At 44.3% G+C, this 13,560-nt stretch overlaps 1 protein-coding gene across 2 annotated transcripts in view; it reads right to left on the bottom strand.

Moving 5' to 3' along the window:
• Positions 1-2,423: 2,423 nt before the first annotated feature.
• LYN (LYN proto-oncogene, Src family tyrosine kinase) overlaps positions 2,424-13,560 on the bottom strand; it is a 139,283-nt gene continuing 128,146 nt past the window's right edge. For both annotated transcript variants that reach the window (XM_032296117.1, XM_032296118.1), the window contains exons 12-13: positions 12,386-12,517; positions 2,424-3,179 (exon numbers count right to left, since the gene is read on the bottom strand). In XM_032296117.1, coding sequence (XP_032152008.1) covers positions 2,977-3,179; positions 12,386-12,517 — 335 coding nt within the window. In that variant the 3' untranslated portion in view covers positions 2,424-2,976. The remainder of the gene's footprint in view (positions 3,180-12,385; positions 12,518-13,560) is intronic.

Below are 13,560 nucleotides of genomic sequence, written 5' to 3'. Positions count from 1 at the left end.
GAAACCCCATCTCTACTAAAAATACAAAAAAATTAGCTGGGCATGGTGGCACGCGCCTGTAGTCCCAGCTACTCAGGAGGCTGAGGCAGGAGAATTGCTTGAACCCAGGAGGCGGAGGTTGCAGTGAACCGAGATCGTGCCATTGCACTCCAGCCTTGGTAACAAGAGCGAAACTTCGTCTCAAAAAAAAAAAAAAATTTTTTTTTAGAGACAAGGACTTGCTATGTTGCTCAGACTGGTGTCTAACTCCTGAGCTGAAGTGATCCTCCTGCCTTCACCTCCCAAAATGCTGAGATTACAGGCGTGAGCCATTGTGCCTAGTTGACTGGGGAAGCTTTTAGAATAGACTGACATACACTCCCCACTGCACAACAGCTAAGTCAGAATCTTGGGGGGAGGGAGTATGCATTCTATCTTTCCAGTTCTCTATAATAGCCTGGGGTGTGATGACATGAGCCATTCTGCACACTATTGTAGACCCTAAAATGCTACAAACACCTACTCAGTCCCCCATTATGCCTGTCTGTCATGGGAGGCTGGAAACGTATAGCTAAGGAAAGAGACTACGTGTGCACGGCCGGGTGCAGTGGCTCCTTGTAATCCCAGCACTTTGGGAGGCCGAGGCAGGTGGATCATGAGGTTGGGAGTTTGAGACCAGCCTGACCAACATGGTGAAACCCCATCTTTACTAAAAAAAACAAAAATTAGCCGGGTGTGGTGGCAGGTGCCTGTAATTGCAGCTACTTGGGAGACTGAGGCAGGAGAATTGCTTGAACCCGGGAGGCGGAGGTTGCAGTGAGCCAAGACTGTGCCACTGCACTCCAGCCTGGGCAACAGAGAGAGACTCCATCTCGAAAAAATAAAAAATAAAAATTGAGACTGTGTGTGCGGTCCATCAAGGGAACATGTGGCTTCTAGGCACGCCGGACACCAGAGGTGAGGCCCAAGCTGGTGAAGGGCCCACATGGAGGGAAGGATCACACGCTTGATTGAGAGGGAAAGTCAAGTGGAAAACTGCAAGAAGAAGAGGAACTGGGAACTGGGAGAAACAAGGTGAAGATGAATTTAATAATTTTCTTTAAATAAATTTGTTATGCTAAAAAAAAAAAACCTTTAGTCATTTTCTAGAGAATTCTTTTTGCTTAGGGATTCTTTATAGTTCCTCTCCAAGTAACATACTGGGTAATATGTGTGGTTCTGAAATAAAATGTGAGCAGGGGGGTGTACACAGGAAACTTACCACTGTGAATCAAGGGACCAGCTGTGCAGACATTACGTAATGATAATATTCTATCTTTGTGAACATGGCACTTGTGAATCAATAATTTTAGAATATTTTAGAAAGCAGGTTTTAAAAAATCACATAGGAAACGAAGTTAAAATTTAGAGAAAAGTGGAATATTTTATCCCATCTTCTAAGCACCTCAAGCCTAAACAAAACACACAGAATGAAATTTTAATGATGCTTGTTAAGCCTGTTTGAAAACAAATTCCATCTGGCCCCCATACACAGATGTTCAGGTGTTGAGGTGATCAACGCCTCAGCTCTCGAATCAGAAATGCTCAAAGATCGAGGTAGAACTTGCTCAAGTTGAAAGCATGAAGCTCTGTGGAATCATTTCCAACCATCCCGCCCCCAGCTGATGACCAATTTTTACCCTGACCACAGCTGAAAATGTAAACACAAAAAGCATGAGATGTTATTGGATGAGGTGTATTAAAATAAAATCAAAAAATAGAAATATTAGGTATATACACAAAAGCATAAGTGAAACACAGGATGTGATATAGACGTTTCCATTCAAAGCTTAGAGGAGAAAAATTTAGTAAACAAAACCGCTTGAACTTCCTGTGGCCATGGCTCATTAGAGCCTCGGAGTCACTTATGTTCCTTATATCCTTGGGTATAAATAGTCTCATACACAGGCTACACAATTTAGAAAAGATTGATGAATCACAAAAATAGCCCCAAATGTGGCACTTTAACTTTCTAAAGTACAACTAAAATTAATACTTGATCTTTAAAATAATGTTCAAATCTTTGAAGCAACAAAGGAAACTCTTATGTTTTAGAAGGCCCTGTAAGGTTCTTCAGAGATTAGAATCTTAGTTCTTCCAAACTACATTGTCAAAACAAATCTGGATATAGGAAATTGTGGAAATGAAAAAGCTGGACCCTTAAAAAGATTCCTTCTAAACAACAGAGCAGTTTCTGAGGCTCTTCTCCCTTTCCCGGGAGGTCCAGGTGAGGCCGGTGGTTCAGGCGGGTGCACATTGCAATGCACGGCAGCTGTGTGTGCTCATGGGCTCCTCCTGCTGGAGGAGAGAGAGATGTGCATGCCACTCCTGTGGAATGTCTAGCAGGTCTGAGCAGTGTTCATGGAAGAAAAATGTTTAACAGTCTCAGATTTTGGGAGATAGGGAAAAAAAAACATTGAAATCTGGGAAAGACATTTGTAAGCTGCTGACTTTACCTGCAAAATCTAACAGGTTGGATTAGTAATTTTTTTTTAGCAAGTAAGCCAAAGCAGAGAGAAAATACAAAGAAACGTCATGCTACGCATCTGGTTATTTTAGCTTTATAAATGACGTAGTTCTGCTATTATTGGGGATTGATTGCCGTGGTCTCTGAAACTTTGAGTCATATGTCCAATTGTAAACATACAGCTAGTTGGGTACATTTTTGGAGAGAACAGGTGTTTTCTTCTCAAAAGGCTGCACTCAGATGTCCAGCAGAGCGAGATTACCAGCGGCTGAGGCCAAGGCCACGCTGCAGCTGGGTAGAGCATCCATCTAAGAGTACAGAATACTTTCCCATTGAGAGGGTGTTCTTCCTGAGTAATTGAGTCTCTATTTCAGGATCCAGGCACCACAGATGATCCCGGCACATGAAATAATAAGTGCAACCAGTGATAGTTACTTTTCCTCTCTAAATGTGGTGGCCACCCCTGCTGAACGGACGGGTCTCCCTGCATTCTAAGGCTGCTGCTGGTACTGCCCTTCCGTGGCCGTGTAGAAATCATCCAGCACGCTCTGTAAGTAATCAAATGTTGGTCTCTCTTCTGCCTTTTCTTTCCAGCACATTTTCATAATGTCATAGAGCTCATCTGGGCAGTTCTCCACGCGGGGCATCCTGTAGCCCTGGGACAGGGCGGTCATCACGTCGGCGTTTGTTCTCCCTAGGGTGGAAAAAAAAAAACCATGCCATTTAGAAACCTGGCAGAGGGTCAAGCACTGCAGTGGTCTTTTTGCTCCTCACAGCCTGCGACCATGATAGAAATGAACTTTACTGAGCCTGCTAGGGTTTGAACGGCATCCTCCCAAAATTCCTAGGTTGAAGTTCGAACACCAAGTACACCTCAGAATTGACTGCACCATATTTAGAGATGAGGCCTTTATAGAGGTAACTAAGTTAAAATAAGGCCATTTGGGGGGGGCGATCTTAATCCCGTATGACTAGTATCCTTATAAGAGGAGATTAGAACACAGACTAGTAGAGGGGGAAAGACCACGTGAAAACACGGGGAGAAGGCAGCCATCTCCAAGGCCAGGAGAGAGGCCGCAGGAGAAACCAACCCTGCCAGCACCGTGACCTTGGACTTCCAAACTCCAGAACCCTGGAAAAATAAATGTCTGTTGTTTAAACTACCCAGTCTGTTATATGGTTATGGCAGCCCTTGCCAACTAATATAGAAGCTAAGGAAACTTCTTCAAGCAATTCAATAAATTTTAGCATGGAGGGCATCAAGACAGCATTTAGTTTGCAAAAACAAAAACAGGCAAATTTGTTAAATAGAAGCCACAGCAAGTTCTCTGTAATAATGAAAGGATATTGGACTTGGTGACATTTCAGATGAGTCACCCAGATCCAGTCCTAACTCTCAACTTTAATTACGTTTGCAGGGTAGCATGCTTTCAGCTTCAACCTGTAGTATATTTATTTATATAAAAAATTTTTTTAATCGCACATTATCTTCCACAGACATTTTTCAAAAATTGGTTTTTCATTTAATAACTGGGATTTTCATTTACTTAAAGTCAGCATCTTTAAGTCAGCCTGACCAACCGATTACATGCTTGCCAAATAGTTAAAAACTCAGGGATTAATTTGGAAAATAATAACAGTTCAGGTAATCTGAAGGACATTTGTCTGTAGTTTCTGTATGTGCTACATATCTTGTAAATGTCACTGTCTTTTAAGAGCAAGATATTAGCTGAGGAGGAAAACTCATCCCCAATCATAGCCTCAAGTGGAGTCGCTTCACAGACGCAGTTAACTGTTCCAATCTGCAGGACCTGGCCAGAGTGACAGCTCACTCTGACTCTATCTTTGCATATTCTTGACCTCCAGGAGAGAAGTAAGGTGCTCATTACTCCTCTAGAGCTCTGAAAAAGGCCTGGTAATAGAGGATGTTTTTAATGTGGTCAAATGTCTCAGGGTAATTCAGTAGCTGAGCTGTCAATCTTTGATCCTGAGAATAGCTTTAAGGGGTAAAAAGAATCATTATAATAATAACATTTTCCTGCATGACTAAAGGAGATGAATCCTTTAATTATGTGCTCATTTAGCAACACCTATCCTCACCTGTCTGTTTTGCATATTTTGTGGATACCATGTTCTGTAGGATGTGAACTTCTCTAGGTAAGACTGTATTTAATGCAAATATATATACAATATCTGGCATATGAGAGGGACTCCATTTCTCACAACTAATTTCCTTTCCATAGCTATCTCTTTTTCAAAACTACAGATTTTACCATCGGTGGTCACTGGAAGGGTTCTAAATGATAAGTGGTACCTTTAGGGGAAATGTTTTTACTAGATTTGAAACAGAACTTTTTTTTTTTTTTTTTTTTTGCGACAGAGTTTCGCTCTTGTTACTCAGGCTGGAGTGCAATGGCGCGATCTCGGCTCACCGCAACCTCCGCCTCCTGGGTTCAGGCAATTCTCCTGCCTCAGCGTCCTGAGTAGCTGGGATTACAGGCACGCGCCACCATGCCCAGCTAATTTTTTGTAGTTTTAGTAGAGACGGGGTTTCACCGTGTTGACCAGGATGGTCTCGATCTCTTGACCTCGTGATCCACCCGCCTCGGCCTCCCAAAGTGCTGGGATTACAGGCTTGAGCCACCGTGCCCGGCCTCAGAACCTTCTTTTGAATGCATTCTCTAATCAGTGTTTTTCAAATTGTGGGGCACTATCCATTTGGGATCAATGAATTGAGTTTTTCAGTGTACTTTTTTTTTTGAGGTGGAGTCTCCCTGTTTCACCCAGGCTGAAGTACAGGGGTGTGATCTCAGCTCACCACAACATCGCCTCCTGGGTTCAAGCAATTCTCCTGCCTCAGCCTCCCGAGTAGTTGGGATTACAGGTGCCCACTACCAGGCCCAGCTAATTTTCATGTTTTTAGTAGAGACGGGGTTTCACTATGTTGGCCAGGCTGGTCTCAAACTCCCGACCTCCAGTGATCTGCCCATCTCAGCCTCCCAAAGTGCTGAGATTACAAGCATGAGCCACCACGTCCAGCCAACTACCAGTAGTTTTAAAAATGAATTATAACAGAATAAAACCGAAAAGGTCAGAAAGCACTGCACATAGGAAAGGTCAACATGGTTTTATGAAACGTTTGCTTTATATACGGAGAACGTTTCTGTGTATTTCTCACAATGGTTTATGGCCAGTGAACTTTGAGAGCCTCTGCCTTTAACTCACCTTTTTCCATCTAAGGACACAGTGACCTTTCCTGAATTTAAACCCCTGAAAGAAGACATGATCATTTCTGTCTTGGAAGAGCCCTTGTTTTTGAAATGGGAAGAGCCAAGCAAACTTTATAATAATTCCTGTCACTTGAGAACTGTTTATCTAGCACATCAATTTTCCTGAGTCTAATTCTGAAACACTATTTTCAAATATTTGTGTAACTAGAATTTTCTAACTAAAAGACTTCACTTGATTCTAATTGTTCAAAGCTAAAGACAGATTTGTATCATCCTCCTTATTTGGGGGTTTTAGTCTCCATAAAATGATGGAGCCTACAGCATTGATCTGGCTCTTTTAACTAGCCGAGTTCACTTGGATAAATTTCAGAAGAAAGATCTGTGTATACTTCTACTTTCCTGGGTGAAATTCTGGGCTCATGGTGGGAGGGCTAACATCCAGTGTAATATAAATAGCAACTGGACCTGCAAACTCAGTTTGGAATATCTCTTTCACTTCCTTCCTGGAGAACTCTCATTTGCATAAAAGGTCAGAATGCAGCCACAGCAGAAGATAAAGCTTTCTAGGTCACCCTGGTCCCACAGCAGGTTTTTTTCTTCCTGGTTCCAGCAGGTTCTCCTAGCTCTGAAGGACTTCCCATGACGCTGATAAAGGCCGGCATGCTCCACCCCGTTTGGGGAATTTGACTTGATAAGAAGAATTGGAAGCACGGAATCTGAAGCCCCTCCTTTTATGTACAAGTAAAACAACAAATAAAATCCGCTGTTAAATGGCAAGTCCTGTGAAAGAAAGAGAAGGGGAGAGGGACCTCAACCAGACCCTAAGAATACAGATGAGAGTTGGTGTCAGCCTGTTGCTAAGTTAAAGTAAACGCCCATTGGCTTGGTGATCTTAGAATGATCTTAGAAGGCATACAGTTTCATTCTCATCCTTCCCCCTTTCAACAAGCACTTACTGAGTGCTCACTACCGGTCATGAACTAGCACTGAGTTCTGAGACATGCAGAGACAGTTAAGACAGAACGTCGTCCTCAGATGGCACACAGCCCAGTTGGGACAATGTCCTCACTAGAAGGAGGTGGCGGGGAGCAGGAGGTGGCATCTGGAGTGCGTAGAAATCAGCAGAGACTAAAAGTTGGTAAAGGAGGTTAAAGAGAAACAAAAATTGGTAAAGAAGCAGAAGAAGGAGAAAAATGTGGTACAGCCGAGAAAAGGAACACGCAGTGACAGGGAGGAGCCCAGCTGCTCCACAAACTGTGACCGTCTTCAGTGACACAGGGCCCCCTGTGTGTGTGTGTATCAGCAAGAGCCAGATACCCTGGGACTAGTCTCCCACCCAACCATGCTCCTTCCAAAAGGGCAGGTTATTAGTATGATTATTTTCTGAGCTTTGCTTGTGACCAAGGTGAGTGTTTGCAGGAGGACACATTTCTTGATTCTATTCAGCTGGCATTAAGATGCTAGATACATCTGGTCAGAAACAGCCAGAAAAGACGTAATGCTTCAGGAAACTTTTTTGCTTTCAAACTTTTGCTTTATATAAACAAAGCAAAACAAGACCCCAACCAGGACTCCAACAAGGCACCTTCGCCTTTGAGACAGGGTCTCACTGTGTCACCCAGGCTGGAGTACACTGGTGTGATTGTGGCTCACTGCAGCCTCAACCTCCCTGGGCTCAGTGATCCTCCCACCTCAGTCTCCTGAGCTGCTGAGACTACAGAGGCGTACCACCGTACCCGGGTAATTAAAAAAATTTTTTTTGTAGAGGCATGGTCTTGCTATGTTGCCCAGGCTGGTCTCAAATTCCTGGCCTCAAGCAATCCACCTGCCTCAGCCTCCCACAGTGCTGGGATTATAGGCATGAGCCACCATGCCCAGCCAGACTTTTCTTTTTCCTGTATAAAATTCATAGAGAAATATAATCACAGTTTTGGTTTTAAGATAATAAAGATCTTAGGCCGGGCACGGTAGCTCACGCCTGTAATCCCAGCACTTTGGGAGGCCGAGGCGGGTGGATCACGAGGTCAAGAGATCGAGACCATCCTGGTCAACATGGTGAAACCCCATCTCTACTAAAATTACAAAATATCAGCTGGGCATGGTGGCGCATGCCTGTAATCCCAGCTACTCAGGAGGCTGAGGCAGGAGAATTGCCTGAACCCAGGCGGCGGAGGTCGCGGTGAGCCGAGATTGCGCCATTGCACTCCAGCCTGGGTAACAAGAGCGAAACTCCGTCTCAAAAAAAAAAAAAAAAAAAAAAGATAATAAAGATCTTTTGCCTCTTCCCCACTATTTTTTTTCTGTAATTCACCTCAAAACAAAAAAGAGAACAAGGAATAGAAACTTAAACCCCATCTCTGATGATGGTAAGAGACACCTGGCAGCCAGGGGCAGAAGTGGTCTCAGCCAAGAGGAAGAAAATGCACGAGAAAGTTCAACCAACGTGCCTGCAGAGAGGGGGCACTGACGACAGGCAGAGCGGCCCATCCCGACTCACCCTGGGGAGGCTCACACTGCGGACAGCACACACCCACCACACACCACGAGGGAGGGAGGCCAGCACCGAGGGCAGGGCAGTACCTGGAGCCCACCTGGCTGTGCCCAGGCGAATGTCAGAAGAAACAATGGAGAAGCTCCCTGCAGGCAATGCCGGGCCCAAGTGGAGGTGGGGAAAGTGCGGTATGGAAGACCAGGAGTGAGGAGAAGGGCTGAAGACAAGGACCACACCGTGCATGGACCTTGAGGGTTATGCTGAGTGACATAAACCAGACACTCGGGCAAAACTGCATGACTCCCATTATAGGACGTCTCTAGAGGAGAAACTGAGAACACTGGTTGCCTATGCGGGGGGAATTGCGTGGCTGGGAATAGAGTGGGGCACCTTTCACCTTATACCTCTTTGGAGCTCCTGAATTTAAAACCATGTGGCTGGCTGGGTGTGGTGGCTCACATCTGTAATTCCAGCAGTTTGGGAGGTTGAGGAGGGAGGATCAGTTGACCCAGGAGTTAGAAATCAGCCTGAACAACATAGTGAGACCTTGTCTCTAGAAAAAATTTATAAATTAGCTGGGTGTGGGGGCATGCGCCTGTAGTCCTAGCTACTCAGGAGGCTGAGGCAGGAGGACCACTTGAGCCCAAGACTTAAAGGCTGCAGTGAGCTGTGATCACGCCACTACATTCCAGCCTGGGTGACAGAGCAAAACCCTGTCAAATAAATAAATGAATGAAAACGAAAACTATGTGGCCACAATCTTATCTAATAATAAGTGGAAAAACTTAATTAAGAGATACAAGTTATGAGTAGAATATTTAGAACTATACGTAGCCAATGTTAGAGTAAGGAAATCAAAATTCCTGAAAGTAGATTCCTTTGAGGAGCACCTGGTGGGGCCAGGACAGTTTTTCATTACAGGCCTTTTTATATGACTTTTTTAATGTGCATATATTACTTAGATAATAATAAAATATTTAATAAAAATATTGTACTTTTTTTTTTCTTTTTTTTTTTAGAGATGGGGTTTCACCATGTTAGCCAGGATGGTCTTGATCTCCTGACCTGGTGATCCGCCCACCTCGGCCTCCCAAGGTGCTGGGATTACAGGCATGAGCCACCATGTTCAGCCAAAAATATCATTGTAAACAAATTGGAAATTCATCAAGAAGCAATTAATATAACCTATTATCTCTTGACCGAAGGCTAACATTTAGTTAGCTTGTCTTTCTCCTCTAAAAATGTGATTGCTTTATAGGTGACTTGCTTTCTTTCTTTTTTCTTTTTTTGTTTGCTCTCCTTTCTTTTATTTTCTTTTTATTTTACAAAGCTAGGTATACGGCTTCTTTTTTTGTTTTGTTTTGAGACGGAGTCTTGCTTTGTCGCCCAGGCTGGAGTGCAATGGCGTGATCTCAGCTCACTGCAACCTCTGTCTCGGATTCAGGCATTCAAGTGATTCTCTGCCTTAGCCTCCTGAGTAGTTAGGATTACAGGTGTGTGCCACAACGCTGGGCTAACTTTTTTTTTATTTTGTATTTTTAATGGAGACAGCGTTTCGCCATATTGTCAGGCTGGTCTCAAACTCCTGGCCTCAAGTGATCCACTGAAGTTGGGGTTACAGGCGTGAGCCATCACGCCTGGCCTGCATAGCTTCTAAAGTACTTTAAAAACACACACACAAAACATAGCCAGTAGTTTACTGGGTAAAGAATGTATTTTCAGATAATTCCATTAATCAGCGGATTCTCTCCCATAAGCAGTTTTAGAACAGTGTGGAAAATGGCATATTTTGGCAATGTTTACCAATTTCTCTGTTCTCTATGAATGAAGTTTTCTCATCTGAAGTAAATAAAATTGCTTGATTATGTTTATAACCGTAATGCTAGAGGCTCTTGTAACACACAGCTCTGGTGACTGGAAAATCTACTGATCCAGAACTCCGAAAGACATCTCACATCCCCAGTCTTTCCAGGGACAAGCCAATCAGGGAACAGATTAGTTGATGGATTTTGGTGGATTCTTCTATGTAGAGAGAAATATTTTTTTGTGATTCTCACCATTTTTCTATTGGTTCCTTTTTTAAAAAATGATTTTTTACCTCGAATATTTCCAAATCTTGGGCATCGCACATATCAGCTGAGGGGTCTCAGGAGGCACACGGATCTGGGGCTCAAAGCAGCTTTGCCACCAGCAAGTGGCCCAGTCACCCTCTCCAAACCTCAGGGGCCACAGTGTACATCACATGCAGCATACCACACATATCACACAACGTTCTTTTATGAGATTATATGTTTATTTTATCAGGTGTCAGATTATATACATCATCTGACTATATAATCTTTCTCTACCAACAATATAGAAAGACATGTCGTTACAGATGGGGATAGAGATTTTTACATCAGACATCAGGGCTGATGAGAAATATTTTTCCTATTTTTGCAGCAGTGTTAATTCATTAACCTCAGTGTCTAGAGAAGCTGAAGATGAAATGCTGACACTAAAGGGATTTCCTGGGATAGCAGGTCCACTGTGCAGGCAGACACCACACAAAGGCCTTCAGCTGCCAGCTGGTCCCTGCCCCAGTTTCTCTGTGGCTCATCCCCACATGCAGCAGTAGTGATGGGAGCATGCAGACTGTGTGGTTGCTCTGTCTAAAAGCCTTCACTGGCTTGCATCTCAGCAGAGTAAGAGAGGCCGCTCTCACATGGCCGTAAGTCTCTCCCTGAGCCACTCTAACCCCCAGCTCCATAGCCTTCTGCTTTCTCATCCATCGACTGTCTAGAGATCAAATGGTCTAGGTGAGTCATGAATTCATTCATTCATTCATTCGCTCATTCATCCATCAAATACTCACAGAGGCCCAAACCAAGCTGGCCTCCTGCTCCTGTTGGCCAAGCCCATTAGGGCCTGCAGATCTCAGCGAGCCCAAGGCTCCCTCCCTCGCATCTCTGAGTCCCTGTGGCTGCCAGGACCACGGGAGTAAAGCAGCAGCTCCCCACCTTCTTCTGTGGGTATTCGCCAATCCCTAAGCCACTCCACGCAGGCTCCACACCACTCCCACCATCCTACAGGCTGGCCATGTGTTTGATAACCATCAGTTTCTCCCTACTACAGCATTCACTCCCAGGGACACGGCCAGATACCATGGCCTCCTAGCAGCTGAGAGTACCCAGCATACTCAAATATTCTTTGAATAGGAGAATAAACATTAAAAACTTAATTTTAAATTCCCCTCATGCAAGATTTTGTTAAAAGTCAAACATGAATGAAAATGCGAAGGCTCTGGATGAAATCCTTCCTCTTTTTTTTTTTTTTTGAGACAGAGTCTCACTCTGTTCCCTGGGCTGGAATGCAGTGGTGCGATCTCGGCTCACTGCAACCTTTGCCTCCCATGTTCAAGCGATTCTCCTGCCTCAGCCTCCTGAGTAGTTGGGATTACAGGTGCCTGCCACTACCCTCAGGTAATTTTGTGTACTTTTAGTAGAGACGGGGTTCCATCATGTTGGCCAGGATGGTCTCGAACTCCTGACCTTGTGATTACCCGCCTCAGTCTCCCAAAGTGCTTGGATTACAGGTGTGAGCACACCACGCCCGGCTGAAATTCCTCTTGTTAACCATGCCAGCACAGACCATGGACAAAGGGGAAAATGGGCAGAATCTGGCTGTGCAGGCTTCAAGTGTTAGGAATCTGGAAATGCTGGATGATGCCCTCACTGATACCAATATGTTAAAGGGCAGAAGGGCCTCTCGCTGATAAACAGAGGTGGTTATTTCCCGAAGAGAGAGAGACTCCAGAGCACTTATTACAACATCAGTTGCAAAGCTTTGGAAATCCTCATCTCCATGTGGGATTCCTCCTCCATCAGGGCACTGCCTTGGAGGATCCCATGTCTATCCATTCTCATCTCAACACCAACAACCATGCCAGGCATATTTAATATGTGGTGAAATTAATCAATGCAGAAAAACAACGCACACTCAATAAAATAAGAAGGCAAAGAAGTGTCTAAGCACTTTTAGAATAATGTATGCTAAAAATTGCGAAAATCAAGTTCTGGCTCGACATACTTATCCTTTGCTATTGGATAGATGAAGATTTTATTATTTTTTAATGCTTTCATGCAGCTTGACTTTTTCTCATTTATCCCGCTTGATTGTAAATAGCTAAGTAAACCATACCTGGGTAGGGAATTTTCCCATAGGTGACGATTTCATATAGGAGAATTCCAAACGACCACACATCAGACTTAATAGTGAAACATCCAAAGTTGATTGCTTCTGGAGCCGTCCACTTAATAGGGAACTTAGCACCTAAGGAAGAGACATGGGTATCTAAGCTTAAACAAAAAAGTCATGAACATGTGACCCCACACTTTCTTTTTGTTGTTGTTTTCAGATGGAGTTTCGCTCTTGTTGCCCAGGCTGGAGTGCAATGGCGTGATCCTGGCTCACTGCAACCTCCACCTCCCAGGTTCAAGTGATGCTCCTGCCTTAGCCTCCCAAGTAGCTTGGATTACAGGTGTCCGCATGCCCAGCTAATTTTTGTATTGTTAGTAGAGATGGGGTTTCACCATGTTGGCCAGGCTGATCTTGAATTTCTGAATTCAGGTGATCCACCCGCCTCGGCGTCCCAAAGTTCTGGGATTACAGGAGTGAGCCACCGTGCCCAGCCCATACTTTCTTCTTTTGATTTCTATTTTATTTTTAAATTTCAATTATTTATTTTGAATAAGTAACACATACACCATAGTATAAAATAGAGAACGAGCTAGTGATGAAACTACATTTCTCACAGGGAGCTGGTGAGTCCAACGGATGAAGGACAGGCAGACCCGGCCCAAGGAGACATGCAGGGTTCCCTTAAGGAAGGCAGGGACTTCCTTTATTTATTTATTTTTAAAGATGGGGTTTCACTGTGATGGCCAGGCTGGTCTTGAACTCTTGACCTCAGGTGATCCAACCACCTTAGCCGCCCAAAGTGCTAGGATTACGGGCGTGAGCTACCGCGCCTGGCGAAAGGCAGGGACTTCTACCAACCACTTTAAAAATATATATATTTTGCCGGGCGCGGTGGCTCAAGCCTGTAATCCCAGCACTTTGGGAGGCCGAGGCGGGTGGATCACGAGGTCAAAAGATCGAGACCATCCTGGTCAACATGGTGAAACCCTGTCTCTACTAAAAATACAAAACATTAGCTGGGCATGGTGGCGCGTGCCTGTAATCCCAGCCACTCAGGAGGCTGAGGCAGGAGAATTGCCTGAACCCAGGAGGTGGAGGTTGCGGTGAGCCGAGATCGCACCATTGCACTCCAGCCTGGGTAACGAGTGAAACTCTGTCTCAAAAAAAAAAAAAAA

This window comes from Sapajus apella, unplaced genomic scaffold (assembly GCF_009761245.1).
Source record: "Sapajus apella isolate SASKATOON/1434 unplaced genomic scaffold, GSC_monkey_1.0 scaffold35, whole genome shotgun sequence".
NCBI lineage: Eukaryota > Metazoa > Chordata > Mammalia > Primates > Cebidae > Sapajus > Sapajus apella.
Note: the sequence above shows the minus strand (reverse complement) of the source record. Positions and strands in the feature narration are given on the sequence as shown.